General features: G+C 30.4%; 1 protein-coding gene and 1 long non-coding RNA gene across 2 annotated transcripts in view; both read left to right on the top strand.

Moving 5' to 3' along the window:
* The window catches only part of LOC123302183 (leucine-rich repeat-containing protein 19-like), a 30,365-nt gene extending 12,995 nt beyond the window's left edge, over positions 1-17,370 (top strand). The window contains exons 2-5 of the mRNA XM_044885015.1: positions 11,363-11,595; positions 13,168-13,403; positions 14,448-14,764; positions 15,582-17,370. Of these exons, the coding sequence (XP_044740950.1) occupies positions 11,363-11,595; positions 13,168-13,403; positions 14,448-14,764; positions 15,582-15,838 (1,043 nt within the window). The 3' untranslated portion in view covers positions 15,839-17,370. The remainder of the gene's footprint in view (positions 1-11,362; positions 11,596-13,167; positions 13,404-14,447; positions 14,765-15,581) is intronic.
* Positions 17,371-24,710: 7,340 nt separating this feature from the next.
* LOC123302185 lies at positions 24,711-24,912 on the top strand. Its single transcript, XR_006535497.1, has 2 exons — positions 24,711-24,796; positions 24,861-24,912. It is a non-coding gene; the product is annotated as an uncharacterized LOC123302185 (long non-coding RNA).
* Positions 24,913-26,209: the final 1,297 nt, after the last annotated feature.

The raw sequence follows: 26,209 nt of genomic DNA, 5'->3' as shown, positions 1-26,209 counted from the left end.
AGCTGATAAATGAAATTATCAGCGGAAAAGTGATAAAACACATATGGTATCACAATGGGCTCTATAGCCTAAGTGTGTCTTTCGTGGACAGGCAATATAACCTAACCTAATCTAAACTAACCATTCACAGCATTCTAATTTATAGAGTTGCAAATATTTAGAACGTAAAATAAATCAGACAATTATAGCGATGATTATAGCTTAAAAGATATCGATGCACCAGTGCAACTTAATAGGTAGATAAATTGAAGAGCTGGTTCGGTAGTACCAGCAGTTCTGAGACCCATTGTGTCACCATCTTTTTTGCTAATTATTTCAGTTTCTCAAATATTTTGAGATTGATGAGTGACTAGACCTACTTCATGCATATACCGTGCACTATACCAACCCATTACCAGGAATCGAACCCGGACCTCTTGGATTCATGCCAAGCGCTTTTTTAAAAATGTAAATTTCAATAATATGAAAAAATTTTGATCACGCTCGAGTTACTACGGGTAACAAACTTTGCAAGCCTCCCATTTCTTTGCGTCTCGCTTAAATCGTCAGATTATTGGAATGTACACTTTTTAGCATGTAACTAATCCACCATATCTTAATCTGACTCGCTCGAGTTAATTCAAATATCGCAATTTCGTTTTTACTAATCTCATCGTCTGCCCTACGCGCGTCCCCCTTTATTTAGAGCTGGTATTTGGTGATGGTACTAAGGATGGTCCATGGAACCCCTCATATCTTAATCAGACGCGCTCGAGTTACCAAACAATTCCCCTGTTGGGATCCCCTACTAATATCACACTGACACAAAAAAAATTAATTTAACCTAAATTCTAAAGACAACAACGAACAACTCTCGTTATTATTAAGCCTATATTAATTTAGAGACAATTACTTGATATAAATTTAATATTTTATTATCAAATATAATTAAAAGTTAAAATTAATATAAACTAAAATCTTGATTGTCCTTGAGTAGAAGAACAATTAATTGATGTATATGTAAAAAAAGCTACACTTAATTAGATATGTACAATTATAATTAAAGAAATTAGCAGTTATAAATTTTATGACAATAACAATTTCTTTTTATTTAATTGATTAATAAACGGTTTAAATTTGTAAAACATGTATATAAAATATATCAAAGTATACTAAGTTTAGTACCAAGTTTGTAACGCATAAAAATATTGATGCTACGAACAAAATTTTGGTATAGGTGTTCATAGAATCATTTAATTAGTCCATTTTCGGTTGTCCGCCCGACTCAAAAACGAAAAAAGATATCAAGCTGAAACTTTTACAGCGAACATAGGACGTAAATAGTGAGGTCGAGTTCGTATATGAGCAACATAGGTCAATTGGGTCTTGTAAACCGTTAGAGATAGAACAAAAGTTTAAATGTAAAAAATAGTCCTCAGAAAAAATAAACAACTTTTGTTTGAAACATTTTTTTGTAAACATCACTGTTTACTTACGAGGGCACACATTAGATGCTAATTTTATAGTATGTATTAATATGGGAATATCAGTTATGTATGTGTAATATGACAGAGTAATCAACACTGTCTATACATGGTATTTCAACATTTAACTCAGTCAATTGTTTATTTTCACTTGTTATATTTTAATATGGATGAAACTAGATGAATATATTCATGCTTTGTAATGATATTCATATGTTAAGGTTATTGTCTTGCTACGATATTATCGCAAGTTTTTGGTTATATGCACGGTAAAAGTATATAATTTTGTTGTGAAAGAAGGTATAATTTTTATCTATACTGTACCACTCGACTGTAACTCATACAATATACTGTATATTATGAATTTTTTTTTAAATTCAACTAATATATCAATTTCTCTTATAGTCCATACGTGGGATAAGGGATTTCATAGGAAATAAAACCGAGATGAGTAGACGCAGTGTTTTTTGAAGGTTTTTAGGCCGTTGATTATATCCACAGATCAAATACATCCATAAATTCGGACAGTTAGTGATGGGCTGGTGTAGTGCATAGTAAATGCATGAAGCCTTTCATAGTTATTATCAAGAGCTTAAGACCTAAATGAGTTTATAAAAGAATAAAAACAATTATTGACCATTTCATTGTTGAGATACAATAATGCAAAAATAAAGTTCAAAAACATTTTATTGTTGAACAGAAACGACAATAGTTGTGGTAATAGAGTGTTGTGGTTAGAAGAGAAATAACTATATAAACAGAATCTCAGAAACAACTCATCCTACACTGTAGGTATATTGTATGAGAAACAGTCTGATGGTACATTTTTGATAAAAAACATACATTATTTATCTACAAGCTTATATACTCTTACCATGCATATAATTCAAAACTCTTAGATAATATTGTAGCAAGACAACAGCCAAAAATATTATTTAAAGACTTTCTAGCTTTGTGGGAAACCGGTTAGTCGGACCGCTAGCTCTTAGATTATTAAATTTTCAATTATACTCTTATATAAATCGTTAAAAGAATTCACTTTTGTCATAGGTACAATATTTGAAATCAATTTGGGACTCGTAACTTTTTCAGAGCATTAGCTATGTTTCAAACAAAATATTAATAATATTTCACGGTTCAATTGATTTCCAGTATTGGTAAGATATAAAACATTACTTGAAACAGAAGTCGCATGAGTGTTTCAGACCAGATATTTTAAATAAAGTAAAAAGGTTTGGCAGACACACCTATCAGATTGTTATAAATGAACTGTATCAACAATCGACCCATCTAATGACAACACATAGTAATTTCGAGTCCCTTCGATTATAATATATAGACACAAAATCATCAATACTGAAATACTCAATAATTTTAAACAAATTATTTCTAGGAGAGTTAATTTGCCAATTTAACCCAGAAATGTTTCTTGAACCGAATTTCCTCGTTTTAAACAATTAGATTTTTCAAAATTTTGCCAGCCATCTGTCCATTTAGAGGAGGGAATTCGGAGCCATAGTACCAGGGCCTCCACAAAAGAGGGACCCCCAGAAAAAATACCCCGGAAAAAATCGAAATCTTTTAAATTCCGACAATAAAGAAATTTGCGCAAACATGATATATTAAAAACAATTAATGCATATTTGTTCACTCCAATCTGAAAATATCACTATGTCAAATGGCCCTGATAAACAGTTGCCATTAACTAACCCCCTTGATCAAGTATCCCAATAGCTAAGTGCGGCGATACTTACCCGTAGTATCGGTGGTTGGATGTTCTTCGTCTCGACTTTTTGTCCCATAAAATCGTGACAGTAAATTAATAATAATTAGTGTTAGACAATTTTTAAAGAAATCAATTATTATTGGTATTTTCAATAATAATTGATTTGTATAATAATTGAAGAATATCAATTGTCATAAAAAACCCCAAATCGTAGCTACGAAGAGTCAAACTCATTATTCAAAAATGAAAATTATAAAAAAATAGACTTTGAACTAAGATGAGACAAAATCGTTATTAAAGCTATCCCTACTCAACATTGAAAGTGAGTAGATTTTAACGAAATCATAAACGATTTTTCGTCGAAAAAAGCTCACAAAGTTCCATTCGCTAACTTTTTGACTTTATGGATATATATTTTTTTTAATAATTTACTTGGTACTGAAAAAAATTGGACAGGTTATTTAGGAAATAACTAAAATATAAAAGTACTAGTTTGATACCCGCCCGCTTCACTGGGCTTAAAAGTAAAAATCATCGCTTTATAGCCTCCACCTCTTTTGATCTCACTTATCACCTTCCATAACACTCGAAGGGATTGTTTAACACAGCTAAAATATATGCACAGTTTTCAATTTTTTTTAAATGTAAAATAGCCATAATTCATTGAGTATATCAGAAAGCGATGAAATGTTTTACATTTACTATCTTAAATTATTATAGAAATCTTTAATTTATGGTCCAAAATGATTATGATAGATGAAGTAGTGAAATGTCAGATTAAATTTAATTTTTTTAATTTTTCTTAAAGATATTTTTAAAAATTATAGCTCATGTGTTATTCTGATGTATGAGGTATATTATTTTTAAGTTTCATTCAAATACATTCATTAGTTTTTGCGTGAAAGCATAACAAACAAACATTTTTACATTCAAATTTATAAAATATAAGGATGGATATATTTATATAAATAATAATGGGGTTTAACCTCCGTTTTTGTGACGCATGCCTAATCACAGAGGCCACCCACATCATTATTTGTTAATCTTTATTTAATCAATTACAAACATATACAATTACATTTTTGATGTGGGTGGAGTCGGTTACTTCGTTCTTATCCAAGCGACGACAATGTGATCAAATCTGCACTACCATTAATTATAAATTGTTCACACTGCCGCTGCCTGGTTTCGAACCCGCAACCTAAGTCTAAATAATCCTACGTTCTAAAACTAGCGCTTTAAACCGCACGGCCATTTAGACTCTATTTCGACTCGATATATTTATAAGTAGTTTCATATGTCCTCTAAAACACTTCCACTTGTAGCTAGGGCTGGTTGAAAAAAATATTAGTTTGGATAAAATTCGCCATTTTTATCATCAGCCTCGTAGCCAGCGACATCATCTTCAATTCGATAACATTTTTGATAGAGCATTTTCTTGTATTGCAAATGTTTAAGTGGTTCAGTTTTATTGGTTTTAAGTGTATGTCTAGTGTGTACACATTTTTATGTTACATTACATCTATGGGTGAATGGATTATATATTTTACTAAACAGGATGTAACTATACAAAGAGGGATAATCACGACAGATTTTAAATAACGCCTAAATAATTTATAATTAGAGCAGCCACAAATAAAATATTTAAAAAAATAATATAAGTAGCAGAGCATTATCACTAGGATTATATTTCTCCTTCATTAGATACTTCTTATTATTAAATGTTTTCTATTGAAATAGGTTTTGTATCTTTTCATTTTTTTGATCATGTGAAATTTATAATAAAATGCCGTCAAGACAGGTCGGGGAGTTGACACTTCTTTAACATTACCTCAATTCTCAGAAACATTTTCAACCTCTTCTTGGAGTTGCTCAAAACTTTAAAATAAGCAATGATTTTTATATGAAAAGGGGGAAGGAGTTAAAAAGACATCCCGAAAAGATACTTCATTGTCGCTCATTCAACCTACATACAGATTTTCATTCCTGTATTTCAGTTTGTAGGAACTTTGTAGATGAGCAAGGCCACAAAAACGTTAAAAAGAGAGGTTATTCCTTTAGGATTCCCCTCCAAATTGAGAGGGCTTTAAAGATGTTACCTCTAAAAGCACATCTTTAACACTAACCCAATCTACATACCATTTTTTAAACCTGTAACTCAATTTAGGGAGGCTGGACTGAAGGTCAAACCCATAAATACGTCGAAAAAACAGTTTATCGTCTGGGAATACCTCCAAATTGTTGTAATCCTGAAAGATCCGACATATCCAAAGCTACATAAAATGTTTTCTAGAAGTCCTAAAACGGAATAATAACGCACCTACACTCTTCCCCGTTAACCTTCGATACCGAGCATAAGTCCATATTTTCGGGGAAATTATAAAATGGGGTTTATATGACTAAGATTAACTTTAATCGTTTAAAACTTACAAATTTAATTTAAATTTTGAGATATACCATGAAAATGTTTTATTCAAGGGGGGAGGGTGGTGGCTGCGTGGTTCAAACTTTTGTTTATTATGTTAATTCATAAAGTCAATAAAAACAAGAAACTATTTTTTCGAGTTAGAGCTACAGAAAAAACGAGGTACAGAAAAGACTTGTAAGGCCACCGCTTGGTAAGGGTCGAAAAAGCAAAAATAACACTATGATTCATGACTGATTTTGTTCATAATTTTTGTATTTATAGTACTTTCCAGCTTATTTTCTTGGTATCTCGATAAGATTTTTTTTTTGATGCAGTTGAAATAAATTAAATATGACGAAATTGGACTATTTTGAATTTTCCTCTTCTCACTGCAATACCCCTCCCCCCACAACAGCACCTTCATAAAATGCCTGACCGAGGAGGCAACCCTACTATTGGCAACCCTACTAACAAGTTTTTTTTATCTATAATAATGTAGATCTAAAATAAAAATAATTATGAAAAATAAGTACCTATATAATCTAATTACAAACAGAAGAAATCATCTCATCATAAAATAAACAATAGGTTCATTATATTTGCTACTTAAATAGATCAAAATAGTAAATAATCAACACATAATTTTTGTTTAAATTATCTCAAAAATAATAATAATTATAAAAAAAAAAAAGTTGTTAATTATAAACTTTAATTTAATTAAGAACCATTTCAATATTTGAGTAAATAAAAAAATTATATTTTATCAATGTTCAAACTAATGAAAACAAAAAAACTTCGGCTAAGTGGGAGTGCTACCTACTAAAGGTTCCGTAAAGTTTCTGCCACGTTTTTATCAAATTTCAAACACATGTTTCTATACTCATCAAATGAGTATTATTTCAACATTATCAATATTTGAGTAATATTTCAACTTTCAACAAGCAAGATATTTACTTTGCCTAGGTAGAGTCAACTCTTAGGTTAGGTTAGGTTATATTGACTATCCATGGTGGTGGTGGCATATGTTTTACCACCTTTTCCGCTGATAATTTCATTTATCAGTCCCTCAATTATTTTCAGAGGCTGAGTGCACCTCCTTCATGCATATACCTTGCACTACACCAGTCCATCACAACCATTAATTACATTAATTTATGTTGTGATGGCGGGAATCGAACCCGCTACCCTAGGCATACCGCGAACGGAATTGGTTACGCCTTAACCAACTGAGCTACAAGGGTTTGACAAAGTCAAATCTTACTACCAATTTACTTTTCCTCTAACATATATACAAAATTCTATAGCTTTGCGAAGGCCTACTTGATGCTAAACTGGGTGTATACTTGGTGGTGCTCACCGAGGATCGCTTACCTGGGAGAAACCGAACCGAGTCGCTAGTATAATTATATATAGACTAGCGTGATAATCACCCGCTTCGCTGGGTTTAAAAGTAAAGATTGATAAAGACCACCGTTTTATAGCCTCCTCTTCTCTTGCTTTTACTTTCATCCCCTTTTTATAACACTCGAAATAATGGTAAGGATTGTTTTACATAGGTAAAATATATGTACGGTTTTCTATTTTTTTAAATGTAAAATAGTCATAATTTATTGAGTATATCAGAAAAGATGGCCATGAAATTTTTATGTTGACAATTTTTATAGAAATCTGTAATTTATGGTAATGTCAAATTAAAAAAATTAAAAATTTTTTTAAAAATATATATCTTTATAAATTATAACTCATGTGTTATTCTGATGTATGAACTATATTTTTGTTAAGTTTCAGTCAAATCCATTCATTGGTTCTTGTGTGAAAGCGTAACAAACAAACAAACATCCTTACTTTCACATTTATAATATATAGGGATAGGGATATCAACACTATACGTACTGTCAACAAAGAGATTGGTAAATTGATTAGATATCAGTATATACAGGGTGTTAATAATATTCACACTTACAACTAATTATATTAATTAAGATAAGGTATAGGTAAGACTCAGTGTTTCTAATAAATTCGCTATAAAAGAATTGAATCAACTCAATCGTAGTAAATATGAATCATCATTTTTAAGTGGTCATAAAGCATAATAAATGATTATTGAATTAAAAACAACAACAAAAAAACAATGGCGACCGTTTCCATCGTTCAATTAGTCTTTATAAGTATCAATTAAAGTAAACAATTACTAAAGCATACAAAAATATATCATATTGTAGATTAAAATAAGTAGTTATATGGTATTTACAAAATAATCTTAGGTCATTGGAGCATATTTATCATGTATGTCATTTTATTAAACAAAGACAATTTTATTTTATCATTTATAAGAAAATATGAATTATTTTATAAAAATATTATTCTTTTTATTTTATTATGAGTACGTGCTAAACTTTATTTAGATAAATTATACCTGTCAACAAAGAATCCCACACAGTTCTTATGGAAAAGTCTTTTCAGTTAATTTTTCTGAAGGACCACGCACACAATACATTAATTTTTGATTTCGTTTAAAACTATTGGAAAACTATGGATTAAGGTAGTTTTGATCATGCTGATACAAAGTTATTATAGATTTAACTCCCGAAAATCCTCCCCTTCCGAGCTATGGCGCTTCAAAAGTTATGCCTACATGAGATGTTGATTTTTGGCTTTGGTTAAAATTTTTTGAAAACTATTGATTGAGGAAGTTTTGATCATGCTGATGAAAAGTTCTTATGAACTCAACCCTCAAAAACCTTTACTTTTGGACCTACGACCCTTCAAATGTTATGCCTACATGAGATATTTATTTTTGGTTTCGGTAAAAATTTTTTTTAAAGTATAGATTAAGGTAGTTTTGATCATGCTGATCAAAAGTTCTATGGGCTCAACTCTGAAATACCCTTCCCTTCCGAGACTTTCTTGTAGGCATAACATTTGAAGGGCCGTAGCTCGAAAAGGGAGGGTTTTTGAGGGTTGAGTTTGAGGGCATTCTGAGGGCAATAGTTTTCAAAGTCGGTTTAACGAATTACTTGATATAACCAATATTTACTTGTTACCTTCCGATTTGATATATCGAGGTTGCACTGTATTTTAAAAATGATTTCAGTATTTGTAAATAAGATCACTTTGAAGAATTTGTAATTTTATGAAATTTTGATATAATTGGGTAGATGTTTATTTATTATTTTATGTTTGTTTACTACACTCTTGTATACAAATTTGTTTACCTCTCGATTATAATTTATGTTTTGATTATGATACAAATGGCGTAATCTAGAATAGACAAATAACTTATCGAGTCAATCATCATTCTTAATTAAAGAGAATTTAGTTAATAAACATAAGTTAATAAATAAATGATTTCATGTTGACTAATAAACAAAAGTAAGAATTCGATTTGTTGCAAAAATTACACTTTATTCCTAGAACTCGTATAACCGAGCTGGCTAGGGCACTCCAAATACGACTCAAGATGCGAATGTATTTTTTTGAATTCTCTTCATAGGCGAGACGATATAACACTTAAAGTGCTTTGAGATTGAATTTTTTTTATCAAGACAGATCGAGATGCGGTGTTTTGCATTCGATTCCGGAAATCAATTAGAAAATTTTATGCATATTTTGATTTTAAACAATCCATGAAAATTTTGTTGGCATCGCCAAGATGCATCTTGATAGAATATTCTTAATAAAAATTTATTACTTGGTAAATAAGATAATTAACGAAATCGGCTAAATTTTTTTACCCGGAGGTTTTGTTCAGAAAAGCGAAACATCATTAATTACCTCTTTATAAATAATTTTAGACCAACCTAGCCTAAAAACCTCAGAATATTTACTTGTTGCCTTCCGATTTGTTATATCTAGGTTTGTATTTAGCGAAATGTAAGTCTGTTGTATGTTTTCAATTATATTTTTTAAATATTCTTAATATTCGCTCCGTGTGTGAGTTTCGATTCCATGGTAACGATACACTACTTTAATTATAGAATTGTATGGATGCATATATAATTGTATGGATTGCATTTAAGACTTACATTGAAAATTAAATATTATTGTCTCACAAATTTAAATAAATAAATATGATACTTTACATTTGAAAAATAATATTTGTGCAATTTGATTTCTTATTTTCACAATTTTTAATGCATTAAGTTTAATTAATCAGCGTTTTTCAATAATTTTAATTTGACATTTTCTATAAGATCAACATGTAAAGAACTGAAAATTAGTCATAACAACCTCCTTTAACGCCAAAATTTTTCACTGGAAGCGCTGGCATCGATTTTATTGTCCCTACCATGACTACGCACACAACGAATACAATTTTATTTCGGATATCGTGGTATTTATTTCAATAACTACATGTGTATTCTTGGCCTTACTTAGCAATAATGTTATTTATGTCGTTGTCTATGAACGTATCAATTAAATAAAAACTTTAATTAATAAGATTAGTTTTTAATAACAAATTTTAAATGAGTAAATTTTAAGTAATTCTTGAAAATTGTAGTTCCAATTAAACAGATTAAACTAGAATCAAGTAAAAACTAGTTCTATCTAAACTATAGGATAAGATGTTACACATTTATAAAGGATTTGTAATCAAAAATATATAATTTTACATGTAATATACCAAAATTTTATGATACTCCATTTTTAGTAATCGGTACGACCGTATCAATACATTATAAAAGATAGAAAAGAAAAGTTATGTTCTGAATGCGTATGCCATTTGTTCCAAGAGGCAATATTATCCCTCCTCCCCATTAACTTCGAACTGGCAAAATACATTATATTCAAAATACGTATATTAAAAATCCAAAATTTCAATGAAAAACCTTTCAAAATGTTGACAGCCCTCAAATGATAGCCCTCTAATGAGCTGCGAACCGGTTGCCACTCTAGCATCGCTTTCAGTGGTCTTTCGGTGTTAAAATTAGCAAAAAAAACTTTAAGAAAAGATAAATATTTTTATGAGGATCATTTTTTACATTTAAACTTTTGTTCTCTTACGGCTTACAAGATCTAACGGACCCAAGACCTAATTGACCTATGTGGACCTAATTAATACAGACCTAATTGACCAAATTTAGGAGCTCAGCCTTACTTTTTACGCCCTGAGCACGCTCGATATCTCTTTTCGTTTTTGAGTTATCGTGCTGGCAGACAACCGGAAATGGACTAATTAGGTGATTCTATGAACACCTATACCAAAATTTTTTTCATAGAATCAATATTTTTAGGCGTTACAAACTTGGGACTAAAGACAATATACCTTGATATTTTCCATATGTAGGGTATAAAATAAAATGATTAATTTTTTTGCCTGATTTTGGACATTTGGAGACTGATTTTATTAGTTATTTTCAACAAATTAAATAATGATTTAAGTCGATAGGTAAAATATTTTTTTTAGAATTGTGAGAACCATTCTGTTAAACCACATTTCGAGGAAAACGAACTTAAATTGTGACCGCTAGACAGGGTACAGACACATAAGTTTATATATATATATATATATATATATATATATATATATATATATATATATATATATATATATATATATATATATATATATACATATATATATATATATATATATATATATATATATATGTATAAATATAAAATTTAACGATGGTCATTTTTGACATCTTTAAGGTAGGATCGATAACCATTTGAAGAAATTTTTCCAAAATTCCATCATCAGTACAAAAGCAATAGCTCCATTTCCTTCGCCAATTCGCTAATATGAACTTTTTTTTGTTCCAGTGAAAAATTTGTTTGTATTATTAATTACTTTAAGTGGACTTACATCGTCAGTCAAAGTACTTGCACAAGGCACAGATTACTTGAGAGGTCCAACACCAACCAAATCCTTAAACGGTAATGAAAAACCTAAACTAAGAAAATGTACATACTCAAAGGCACATGGAATGCATGGAGCTGATTGTTCTGACAGAGAATTAACTGATTTACCTGAACATTTGCGGTCGAATATAGAGGTAACTTTTTTTTTGGTTACTTTTTTTTTGGTTACTTTTTTTTTGGAAAATTATAAGGCATTGCTCAGAATACAGAATAATAAATGTATGTAGGAAAAATTAATTACAAAGAAAATAGCTTTTCTATACTCTCCCCATTGGCACATTCCCATAAGAAGTTTTATTAGGTCTTCTACTAAAATTTTTTGAGCTTATATTTTAAACTTAGCTCCGGTGTTACGTACCTAATTATTATTAGTTAAGCGATTGTATTAGCTGTGTTTCTTGTCCCTCCAAATGGTTTTTTTTCTGTAGACATATGTGTCGCAAAATTACGCCATTAATCCAACGATATAAAACTAATGGAATCAAATATTTGCCGTGATATTGCCGGCATATGCCTTTGACTGTGCGCTAAGGGCACGGTGTCCTTAAGATCAAAATCATATATAAACACAAATGGTATGAAATTAGCCTTCTAATGAACCCAAAATCAAGGCGATCGAAATAATTTTTTTGGATTTAACTTCGCTTTAATTTTTATTCACTTAAAAGATAAAAATTCGCGAGCAGAAGATCTACATCACTAAATGGGAGTCGCCAAGGGGGACAGTTAGTTCCCTAGAGATCCAAAATCCACCCACTAGCTGTAAACAAATAAAATTTTACTGAATTCAAAAGTTCAATTAACTTCAAACTTTCATTATCATTAATCAAACTGCATTTTTAGGTGAATTAATGGTAAAATAGATCTAATTTTAAAATACTACCATTTTCGCGTTTTTTCCTCCTATATTTTGACTCAAATGATTTTTCAAAGTATTATATTACTTATAATATGCTAATCTGTTTGGAAAACGTTACCCAGTCATTTTTATTGACTGATTATATCTAAGAAAAAGCTTCAGTATACCCAAATTCAACTGTAAAAATAAATTTTCACAGAAAGTCATTTTTCCATCTAATTTCGCGGGGCCCTTTTATGTGTCTTTATAAGTTGAAAACTTATTTTTCTTACATTTTTTTTGTGTGTAAAATCACTTTTATATCACGAAAGGACTCTAGCATTTTGGTTTTATTCGACTTGCTATGCAAAATAGCATATATTCAGTTCTCAAAAAGGTGAAGTTTTCGCCAGTTCTTCAACTTGCACACTCCCTTTTCCAATTTGCACCCTTGTAATCATTAGGGACCCGGATTCTTTAACTGGATTATGAATAAGTTCTATAACCAAAATTTCGTTAAAAAAATAATTTTTATGTTTTCAAATCAAAATTTTACTGTAGTATTATTAAAAATGTATAAATGGGGATTAAGGAATAGTGTCCCATTTTTGAACGAAAGGGCTAAAAATTTCAGAACCCAACCAACTCCTCTACAGTCGACAAATTCAACCCAACCACTTCATAATTACAACAATATTCCGTGTCTATCCCCGCCATCGCCAGTTGGCGGGGTGGCAACTCCCAGTTGTCAATAAGACTTTAATTTTTGAGTTATTTGTAAATAAAAATTTTAACCTTCTTTTCCTACATTCGATTTAAAAAAAGTAAACTAGTTCCCACTTCAAATATATTACTTTTTTCTTTTTAGATTTTGGATGCATCGTATAATCGAATAAGACGAATTGATAGAATTTTATTATATCCGAAAATAAGATACTTGTATTTGGGTGAAAATTTTATTGTTAATTTAAGACCAGGTACAATTGATAAATTGGAAAATTTGGAAGTATTGGATTTATCTGTAAATTCATTACAAGAGATTCCAAAATTTGTTTTTGAAATGTCAACATTACGCCGCCTCTACTTATCAAATAGTTCGTTCCGGTAAGAATCAACATTTTTTTTAACAAGTGAAAATAAAGAATCAACTGAGTTCAGTGTTGAAATATTCTATTGAAACATACATAATGGGGTTAAATCTCCGTTTTTCAGACATCTATCTAAAACAGAGACCACACATCATTATTTTTAATCCTTATTTATTTTATTTTAAACTAAATCCAATATAAAATTAAATTTTATGATGTTGGTGGTTATTCTTATCCAATCGACGACAGTGTGATCTATTAACCGCTTCATTAATTATAATTGCTCGCACTGCCGCTGCCTGGATAAGAACCCGCAACCTTCCAGTCAGTAGCCAAACGTTTAAAGATAATTGTGCCTTTACTCGCTAAGCCACTGAACCGATGTTGATTATTTAAAAATTATTTAAATTTAGAAAGCAACACGTGAAACCATACAATTGACTGAGTTAACTGTTGAAATACCGTGAATAGAAAGTGTTGAATGTCAGTGCTTGCATTATTTATTATAAATTAGAAAAGTTTAAAAAACCAACACATTTAGTTTTTGAGGTTTTTGCGGCGCCATTTATTTATTTTTTGAAAATTATGAAAATTTCTACTTTTTTAGAATTCTTTTTCCTTTTTCGAGAATTTTTCACAAGACCACTAGTTGAAAACTACCTGCAAATTTTCAACTTCCTATCTTTTATAATTTTGGATAAAATGGACATCAAAGTTTTGTTCTAATTTGCGGCCTCGCGGGTATTCAATGATGTTTACAAAAAAAATATTGCAAACAAAAGTTGTGTATTTTTTTATAAGGAATATTTTTACATTTCAAATTTGAAATATTCATAATTTGGAAATAGATTAAATTATATGAAAACGGAAAAAGTTTAAATCCAGCGTAAGCAAAATGCTCATAACGCGAGTACTGACGGGTTAAACCTAACTTCAACCAGAGTCTGATAAACTTTAGGATGCTTTAAGCTAGATTTTTTTAATTTTTTACAAAGTTTGTAACGCATACTTACATTAGCGTAATACTAAACACACTAATTCTTTTATTTGTTTTTTCCAGTCATGAATTTTTTAACAATGAATTTGAGATAAAAGCACCATTAGAGTATATCGATTTAGCCTATTCTGAAATGACTCAAATGCCAAGATTTGGTATTATGCCATATCTGTATCACTTAAATATATCGGGGAATAATTTTGAAAAAATAACAATTGATGATATTAGTCCGCTTTGTCGACTCAAGATTTTGGATGTAACAAATATTGGTACAAATCAAATATCTACGTGTGAATGTATTCAATTGCAAAATTATCTAGCGGATATGAAAGTAAACGTCTTACCTGATATCAAAAGTATCTGCAATATTAGTCGATATGGTAAGTAAAAATAAATTAAAATTTATCATAAATTCTAAAAATAATATTGCCCGCACCAAAATATTGACTAGTCAAAAAATTTTAATTAATAAACTAATGAATTTTTAGTCCATACTAGGAGGGGGTTTCGGAGAAAGTAAAACCAGGATGACCCAGTGACGTAACCAGATTAGATAGCGTCCTCGTTAATTTTGACACATGACATTCTTTTGTATTTAATAATGGTTAGGTTAGGTTAAGTTAGAGTGGCTGTCCTGGAGATGGACACACATAGATCCTAAGGTCCATTGTGATACCGAAAAAAGGGTTGGCCCATCCCCGGCCACTACTCCATGAACCATTTGGAGCTGTTTAAGAACATCAAAGTGCTTTGACGTCGACGGACTTAAGGTCGGAGAGGTCGTCAAAGAGAGGCTGGCTCAAGTAAGTCCATCTCCTCATGGTAAGAACTGGGCAGTGACAGAGAAGATGAGACATTGCCTCCTCCTCCTCACCACTGTGACAGCTCCTGCAGTAGTCGTGATATACTGCCAGTTCCAGGCCTTCAGCATGCCTGCCACCCAACAAAAGTATTTAATAATAGTCTAGTCAACAAGTTCAAGTACACGATCTTTTGCGAACATTTTTTTTTGTCGGGCGTTTTCGTTTCTCTTTTGAAAACTTCTGTATAATCTTTCCATTTTTGTCAAAAAAAAAAGAAACAAAATATTTTTTCAAAATCCCCATTATTCTACTGGGGCTAATTAATTCCGCTTCCACTCTTCCCTGAATACATATCATATACTTATTAAATATAAATTATAATTTTTTGTTATAGATATCTCAGTTTGCCCACCATATTCAAACAGCACAAACATGAATTTACACAATACTTGTTTGAAAAATATTCGAATACGAGAAAAAGAGCAACAAGTGAAAGTTACTTGGACGTATATTGCTATTGGAATTTCATCATTTTTAGTTGGATTTATTGCAATATTGTACATGATTCATCGAAGGAACGTCAAAAGTATGAAACTGGAAGACATTAAACATCCTCTTAGCGACGCAACCAGTACTTTAGTTAAAGAATAATATTATTTACTTATACAATACGATTTTACGTAAAACAAAAAACTAAATCAAATTGTTTTCTTTTTAACTTTTTATACGTTTTCATCAACAAGGCTCAAAAGGACCACACAGTTTTTTTTTAACTTTGGAAGAATATTAATTTAACCTTTCTGAGTAAAAATTTCTATAAACAAAAGGTTTAATTAATGTTTCTTTCCACTAAACGAGATTATAACCGAATCACAAAAACTTCGGTAGTTAGTTTGGGGAGGATATGGGCTCATGAACTCCATGATAGGACTGGTTTATTGTTATACTCCTTACCCTGTTGTCAGATTTCTAAAGATACATTTCCGCTGAGGCAACTTATGGGCAACATGTGGCATGCGTCACTGATGCGTGTATAGGGTTGCCATCACGGTCAGGTCTCTCGCCCGGCACATTATGAAGGTGGTGTTGTGGGAGGGGGTATTGCAGTGAGAAGAGGTAAATTCAAAAAAGTCTAATTTCGTCATATAAATATATTAGAAATTTGCGCATTTTGGCCATCATTTTGCACGAAAACTATCAATCTGTTTGTTTTGGCATTAATCCTTAAGATCTATCAACACTGAATCACAAGATACACACATAAAAATTTTACATAAGCATGACTCGAACAAAACGAACAAACATGAAAATTATGCACGAACGTGACTCAAATAGAACGAATAAAAAAGTTTTACAATTGACTTCTTATTGTGATACCAACAAAATAAGCTAAATAGCCCTATAGACACTAAAATCATGAAGAAAATCAATTCTCACTACTCTAGTTACTGCAGCTAGTTTACCTCATGAGGTAAAATCCATCGTGGTGGCGATTCAGCAGTCATAATGCTATTTTTTTCTTTTTCGATCCTGACCACGCGCTGGCCCAGCAAAATTTTCAAAAATCCGGCTGCCCGACAAAACTCACTGCAGGGCGAATCCCGAGCAGGTGGCAACCCTATGCGTATGGCAAAGATTATTTCAAGCAAAGCAACAATATGTAGCAAGTAAAAATAACGAATATCAACTGTTGTTGCAACATGGCGCCAGACGCATGTGTCACTGTACAGTATGTCGCACGATATTGCCAGTATCCAAGTCATAGTAGATGATAGGGGGTGGAAATGCAGAAGCAATCTTATTTATTGACGACTACTGAACGAATTACCAGACTTCACTGGAGTTCCGAAAAAAGTAAAAATTTGCTCATACCGATATGATTTCGTGTTCTGATAGTAGTCGTCTGCTTCTTAGTGGCCTTTTCAACTAGGTAGTCAAATCTTACCTTATTCATACGTGTAAAATGTTTAATTTTGAAACAAGTTTTCGAAAATTTCTAGCATTTTTTGTTATTTTTAACAAATTTTAAACTTTTTGCTGAAGCTCCTCCTCTCTTCTAAAACTTCTTAAAGTAGTCCGGCCGATACGTGACTAGTCAACTAGGCAATTTGTATGGCATAAATGTAATAAAATACTCTAAAAATATCGTAAAAAGGTCAAAAACCAAAGATTTTTATTTTTCCTTTTTGGAAAGCGCCGTAAGAAAATGTTTTGTTTTTTGCATAAACAGAATCTGTGATAAAATTTCGTCATGATGAAAACTTTTTTTGAAGCTCAATCACCGATTAATTTTTGTACAATTAACATTATTGTGAGTTCTTCCAAAAAGTACAGTGTTAAAAATCACAATTTTAAAATGAAATAATACACAATTTTGCCCCGCAAGAGGCCCCAAAACTGTGATTATTGTGATCCAGGGATTTTGAACTATCATTTACCGCAAAAATAAATGTGAACATTCAACGTACTTGCTCAAAAAGCCGGACTACATTAACTAATTTTAAAAAAAGAGCCCTTTACCAAAAAGAATTTTCCGAAAATAAATTTAATAAATAAACTAAATTAGATTTTATTATTTTAAAATTTATTTAGAGTTTTAGACTGTTAGATTAGTTAGATTTTTTTTTTTAAAAAAGCTAAAACAATATCTCGAATTCCTACCAAAATAAATAATATGATAAAGAATTTATATTAAAAAAACTAACCTTGATTTTTAAATTTTAACATAATCAGTGAAAAAATAATTAATTTTGCGATATGGCTTTAATATTCGTTAATATATAATTATGATAAGAAATGATGTATAAAATAAATATGTAGATAATTTATAGATTAAACCTCGATTTCACCAAATTCGGTATAAAAATTAAATCAATTGATACTAGCTGATAGGTGCCACCTCGCTGAATAATGTTTACACCATAATGTTTTCAAATTTTTAAATTAATATTTAATACTTATTTAGCGTGAGATACTCGTTTTTGACGATATTAAAACAATCTAAAAATGATGGAGATAGACTTCCGGGAGTAGGAGTTTTTTATTGGAAATTTCTTCCTCCTTAAGAATCTTCTTTTTTTTTATTTCTTAAATATGAATATCTATTTTATGAAATATTGGCGAAAAACGAAATACCTTTTTTGTCGTCTTTAATTGTTGATAACTTTTTCAATTTTTTATGTGCTAAAAAACGCTTCGGGCACACCCTGATAAAAAAATCCGATTCATGAATCAGAAATTTTCAATTCAACCAATCGGAATGAATAGGATTCAATTGTAAAAAAAAGTTTCGATTCATTCCGATTCATTCCCATTGAAATCAATTAAAATTTTGATTCGAAATTTAATTGAAATGAATCGGCTTTAATTGGGAAAAAAATTCCAGTTTATTCCGATTGAATTCCGATTCAATCCCAATGAACTAATCGGAAATTTCCAATTGATTGCAATTCATGATTGAGATCGAATTGGAAATTTCATATTGGGTTCTATTGGAATTCAAGAGGAATGAATTAAAATTTGAATCAGAATTCAATCGGACATTTTTCTAAACATTCATCTATACTTGAGTTGTTCTATCGAGGCCACCATTTAAAAAACAAAGTACATTTTTAATGGCACACAGTTTAATTTGAGTTGTTCTTTAAATCTTTTAATTTTGATTTCAAATAACTTATATTTAGCAAAATTATAAATTCGAATCAATTAAATTTTACTACTAGGGTCGAAAACACACACAGCTCCAGTATAGACATCATATTTTTACGACCAGTATTTCTATATTTTATCAATTTGAATTTGTTGAAATTATTCATACAGCTTGGGTCATAACAGTTCGTTTTTCTAAGTTTTCACTACAAACGATTAAGGGTGTTCACACAATAAAAATAAAAAACGTAAGCCGTAAACGTAAGAAATAAGACATACGCATGCGCAAGATTTACGAAGCATAAAAACTGAAATAAGTTGTAATTTTTATTTATAATTGGTTCAAATTTTGTTTCAAGAAAGTTTGTTGATAATAAAAAACGATTTCACAAACACTTTTATTACTCAGGTAATGTAATTATATTAAAAAATATTTATTTATCTGAAATATTCATCACCTAACCTCTGATGTTATTGTTAAACTTAAACCGTATGCCGGAACGTAACGCCTTGCGCTTTTTATTGTGTGAACACCCTAACTGCATACGATAATGGAGTAGTGAGTTAAAACTTTTTGATTTTAGTTGGTGAAAACGGACCAAGCACTTATCTTAAACAAATCTAAACTTACCAATTAACCCAGCCATTATTTGTATCCAATATCTACATAAAGAATGGACGCACCATAATTCTATTCTAGTCGGTAGAAAGTTAAGCAAATGAGAAATGTCTCAGCCATGAAATAATCTTTTAGAATCCATTCTACATGCGGATACTAGCGAATATTCGGACACAGTTTTAACTGCACTTACAGTTAAGTTTAAATTTTAGAGTAGGATAGTAAACGCTTCATTTTGATCGTGATAAAATTGAATTTTTAAAATATGATGTTGTGTTTTATTTTGTTTCAAAATTTGTTATTATTTTCGCACTGTTTTTAATTATAATAAAATTATATATTAGTTATGAATTTGTATGACAAATGATAAATAAATTTAACTTATTTTTTAAAGTTTATGTGTTAACTTTAATTCTGATAAAATCTATTTTAAACTAGATATCTTTTCTTACTCCTTTTTTATCATATACAGTGGAACTTAGTTAATTGGGAACTGGATAAAAGAGAAACCTCCATAATTGGAAGTCACGATGAGGTCTGAACAGTTTGGCAGTGAATTACACACGTTAGTGGGACGAAGCAAACCTCTATACCTGGGATTCATTCTTTCGATTTTATTGTCATAGTTACATCTATAACTGAGACAGCGAGTGAATTTTATATGCATGTAACTGAGAATGGGACGAATGTTATCAGTAGATACGTATAAAACTGAAGTTAATATCTGTTTATGAAAATGGGAAAAATGGGTTAACGTGCAAAAATTTACTCTTTGTAGAATAATTCAGAATAAAGATAAAATTCAATCACAATGTTATGAAGGACAAGGAAAACTAATATGTGTACGAATATTCTGAACCTGAACTGTGTTTGCAAACATGGGTCAAGCAACTTCGTAGCAAAAACGTTCTGGTAAGTGGACCGATGATTAAATAAAAGGCACAAGATTTCGAGCGAAGGCCCGGTATTTATAATTTTTGTAGCAGCAATGGTATTGATAATACGTTATTTTATTCAATAACCGCACCTCTATAACTGAAATAACCTGTATTCTGATCTCTATAAATGAGACAGATATTTATTTATAATTGGATATCTGAGACACTGGGTAAGAGAAATACCTCTATAAGTGAAACAAATTCGCAGGTACCTTGATGTATCGCTTAACCAGATTCCACTGTATTATTACATCAGAATTATGGGTAAATTGTTTTAAGACTACCGCCATTTCATCAGAGTTCAATCGAACCAAAATAATATGGGTTCTAGTTAAAAATTCGGTAGTTTAGTACCACCATCAATTTTGATGACGTGGAAGTTCTATGTCAAGAAAAATTTAATTCAGTTACTAGCGAAGACTGAATGAAAGTGTGTGAGAATATTAAGAAAAGAGTTAGGAACACACATTTTTACAATATGGCGTCTTGTGATCACTATATTGAATTTTCATTCTGCCATATCTTCAGAAGCATTCGCAAGGTTAAGACTCTAGTGTGCCACATAATAATAGACATAGACTGATAAATCACTCCTTTGCGTTGCTCAGTCGGGTAAAAAGAAAAAAACCCAACATGGCGGGTATTACAGTGTTTGGCGATTCTTTTACAATTTATCAAAAATTGAAATAAGTTAATCACAAAAACTAAGAACACAAATTATTAAAAATAATAAAAACAAGTGAAAACAAACAATTGACTGAGTTAACTGTCGAAATACCATGTATAGATAGTGTTGATTACTCTGACACATTACACATAAATACATGTCACACATATATAACTGATATTGCCATATAATACATACTATACAATTTGGGCATAATTTGCGCTCTCACGGATAAACAGTGATGTTAACGAAAAAATATTTTAAACAAAAGTTGTTTATTTTTTTATAAGAAACATTTCTTGCGTTTAAATTTTTGTTCAATAAAAATTTCAGCTTGATATGTCTTTTCGTTTTTGAGTAATTGTGATGACAGACGGACAGACAGACAGACAGACAACCGGAAATGGACTAATTAGGTGATTCTATGAACACCTATACCAAAATTTTGTTAGCAGCATCAATATTTTTAAGCATTACAAACTTGGGACTAAACTTAATATACTATGTATATTTCAATTATACATGGTATAATAATAAATAACTAATAAGGAAAAGGTTTAAATGTATAATTACTAACTGTATTATTGTATAATCATATGACATTTTTCATTTGTAGGTAATTGAAATGGATAATTATTACTCTATTCTGAATGACAAGGTTTTTGTTACAATTGTTGTATTTAGCAACAATATTCAATAATTATTTACTGATAATAATATAGCTCACAAGTTGAAGGTCCAACTGTGATTATGAATGCATGCGAATGCAAGTGACCATCAACTTTTAACTTTTTGTTTCTTACAAAAAAAAGTTTCAATATAAATAGGTACTAGAAGGAGTTTCATTTATAAAATACGATGACCATTAGCTAAGATTGCATTCTTATTCCTGATACCGCATAGATTGAGGAAATCCATGTTTTAGATCGAAAAACAATCCAATTTTTATACCATGTATATATGAAATATATCAAGGTATACTAAGTTTAGTCCCAAGTTTGTAACGCTTAAAAATATTGATGCTACGAACAAAACTTTGCTATAAGTGTACATAAAATCATCTAAATAGTCCATTTCCGGTTGTCTATCTGTCCGGCTGCCTGTCGACACCATAACTCAAAAACGAAGAGATATCAAGCTGTAATTTTATAACGTGTTCAGGAAAAAGCTAGGTCTCGTTCGTAAATGAGCAACATAGGTCAATTGGGTTTTGGGTCCGTAAGATTTATTGTTTGTTTATTACTATATTCGCTGAGGCAGTGAGAGGAAAGATATTGTAGTGCCATTTGACCTTTAGAATCAGACAATCTGTAGTGTTAAGCGGTCTTTAGAATGTAAACGTTTCAAGTAGATGTCACTAGCTACTATCGAAATACTTTGTACACAACTTCGTGAAGCGACATACGATATGATACGAATATATACTTCAAACGAATACACACTTAAATGGATGTACTTACACCACTGTATTATCTCTATGACTTACACCATTGATAAAATACAGAATGTTCCAGAGACTATATTAGTAAAGAATGTTCGATTTACGCCTAGGCAGTAGGCAGATAAATATCACGAGTATGACAGAATACATGCGTTAAGCAATGCATCGAAGTGAGAGGTATTATATACATGTGTTGAAGCTTCGATATGCGGTGAGATAATTGTAAGACACTTGGAGAGTTTCTTAGTTGAATAGATGAACTACAACAGATAAACAAATCATGGCCACCTTTTCTGATATACTCAATCAATTATGACTATTTTACAATTAAAAAATTTTAAACTGTTCATATCCTTTAGCTGCGTAAAACAATCCCTTCAAGTGTTATGGAACGTTGATAAGTGATATTAAAAGAGGTGGAGGCTATAAAGCGGTGGTGTTTACTTTTAAGTCCAGTGAAGCGGGCGGGTATCAGACTAGTCTACATAAAATATCTATTAACTTAAAAATAAAAAGAAGGGTAAGCTGGAATATAATTTAGAATTTTTTACAAAAAACACCAATTGAAGGATTTAGACCGCTAGTTTTGGTTATTTTTATGAAATGAAAAGTATTATTTAGCTGAACGGTGTTTGAAAAGTTCAAGAAAGATTCGCCGTAGTTTTCGTCGTTTAAAATGGTTGCTGAACTCACTATAAATGTTGGAGCAAAAAGCGCTTCCTTAAGTAATTGTAATTAGGGTATTCTAACAAGATTAAAAGAGGTAAATAAATAAGAAAAAAGTTCAATATTAACATTTCGAGATGTATTTCAAAAAAAATCTCTTATAATTAAACAAATAAAATAATAATTCACAAAATTATATAAACCATTTTTAAAAGATTTTTTTAAAAAAAGTCACAAATTAAAATACTGTAATTGATTCATTTTAAAAGTTACTTGAATTACTATATAATCGATCAAAATTCTAATAATTATAGTTGAACGGTTTAACTTTCTCTATTTAAATAATGCTTAGAAACGCAGCAACGCTTAGAAACACTAATTGATCTGCTTTTATGACATATTATTTCACTCAACAATCAAGAACCATTAAAAATATTTTTATTATATAATAGTATAAAAAAATAGCATCGTCACGAAAAAGTTTATTACAAGACGTCTAAATTTTGGATACTTATTTTGTGTTTGAAATTAGGTAAGAATGAAGTATGCATGGCATCTGATAACGGTCTACTACGTTTACTAAATTTACATTACCGAAAAAAGTTTAGAAATTGACAAGTTTAAATTTTAAAACATCCTAAAATAAACTTTCGAAAATTTTGCCAGCTGTCGTACCATAAGAAATAAACAATTAAATCAAACAAATTTTTTAATCACATATAATTAAATATTTTGAATCACAACTAATTAGTTTTGAAATAATTGAAATTAAAAAATTCTGAACGCATTTCGCAAAAAACAAAAGGACGTTCCGTCAAAAATACATAAAATTTACAGGCATGTTAGTTTTTTGCCCGTGATTCTTTTGAGCTCTACGAGATTCTTTTTAGCAGGAAAAATCAAAACCATTACTGGATTTAAGTAAATTATAAAATATATCAAAAAAGTATTCCTTGAAAACCTAATCTTATAAATTATGGCTCTTTAAAAGCCAAAAGTATTATTATTATATTTTCAAGTTCTATTTTCAATCACTAGGATGTTTAGTGATCACCATAGACTTACAGTGTGTCAGTTAAGATGAAGACACCCTCATATGCTCGTTATTTATAGGAACACCGATTTGAAATTTTGCAAAGTCATACAGGGTAATAGGTTACTTTTTTAAGATACTTAACCGACAAATAGCCTACTACAAATTGACAAATAGAACCGATTCTTAATATTTTATCTAGCGTCAAAGATGGTTAGGGACATCAAAAAAAAATTATTAGAAAAAATTGCTTTAAATATTTTTTATTCCTATATACCGATTTTCGTGACAAAATTCGCATTTTTAATTTTTTCATTAATTTGGTCTACAATTAAAATAATTACCCTGTATATGACTGTACAAAATTTTAAATCAATATTCCTATAAATAATGAAAATATGAGAATGTCTTCATATTAAGTAGGACACACTGTATATATTAATATAGATCGATATCATGCTATTTTACAAAATTTTTTCTCGCATGTAGACTAACATCATTATCACACCATGAACTGCGCGTATTTTGTCAACAACGTTGGTACATTCGTGTTTTTAAAAATATACTTCGTAGTCTCGCACGTGTCTCGTGAGTAAGGTAGCTCAATAATTCGACTTATTTTCTTTGCCACTAGTATCGTGGCACGTGTCTCGTGAGTAAGGTAGCTCAATAATTCGACTTATTTTCTTTGTCACTAGTATCGTTTTTAAATTTAAAAAAAAAAAAAAAAGACATTAACGAACTCATCTGGTGTATACACTTATCCAACGGCAGGGACGGATTAACCACATGGGCAAATTAAGGTAACTGCTTGTGGGCCACGAGAAAAGCTCAAAAGAGAAAAAACAAATTTGTACAAAAAAAAGCACCAGAAGAGGGTGCCAAGTTCGTTGGCATCGCTTAAGGGCTCAAAGAATTATATTGCCTAGGAGCTCCGACATGGATTAATCCGGCATTGTCCAACGATAGAAAAATATCTGTTGTCCACGGTGTAATATCAACTGATATCGTGAAGATGTTATTTCAATGTTGGACTCGGCAGGTAAGAAATACTCTATCTAGAGGCTAAATAAGAACTAGAAACCAACAATACTTTCTTGACAAAAAAGCATACTCTGAAAACTAACCACTAATGATTAACAGCTGTTTGTTTTATTAAATCAATAATTTCTATAAAAATTGGCACTTTCTTGATAGAAAGCACACTCTAGGAATAATATTATTTTAAGGCAATAACAACTGTTTGATTAATAATATTGCTTTAAATTTTTGCCACAGTGGCGCTGAAATCTTAACCTTAAAGTCCAACATATAGAAGAATTGTGTTCGCGATCTATATTTATCAAATAAATCTATGACGATCGTTGTTAAAATAAAAGATGAGAAAGTAAACCGTTCAACTTTACAAAATTGTGTGTATCATTTTTATATTAAATGTAAAAAAAATTGAAATCGAAATACAAAAAACATTGTTTTTTCGTCTTGTTTGTATGAGCTAATAATTACTTTTTTATTTTCATTAGTCCGCCGGTTTTAGGTGTGAATTAAAGACGTTAAAAAAGCAGCAATGCCAACTTTGCCGAGTTTTAGCTTTTTTCATATGGACATAAAAAACAGGTAAGTTAACAAAAAAAATCTACAACTATATTTTACAGAAAAAAACTTTTGGACAAACTTTATAAAGCATAAAAATTGCAATCGATTGTTTGTATATTTTCAGAAGTCTGCTTTTATATTTAATTTTCCATGTTTTTTCTCACAATTTCGTCAGATCAATGCATTTTAAAGAAAAAATACATCTGTTTAAAATTGTAAAGCGTGAAATTTCCAATCGCTCTATATCTTAATGTTCTTTCTGATATATTTTTTCCCTAAAATTCAAAGTTATCAAAGATGCAGGAAATTGTACATAACTGTAATTTTTTTTTCGAAAATAGGAAATTTTTAGTATAAAAGCAGAGGTGAAGCATTGCTGCTTGTTTAGTTTCGAAAATTAACGATAATCTCACT

The sequence above is a fragment of the Chrysoperla carnea genome, chromosome X (assembly GCF_905475395.1).
Source record: "Chrysoperla carnea chromosome X, inChrCarn1.1, whole genome shotgun sequence".
NCBI classification, from domain to species: Eukaryota; Metazoa; Arthropoda; class Insecta; order Neuroptera; family Chrysopidae; genus Chrysoperla; species Chrysoperla carnea.
The sequence above is the reverse complement of the archived record's forward strand: the minus strand, read 5'-3'. Positions and strand labels throughout refer to the sequence as shown.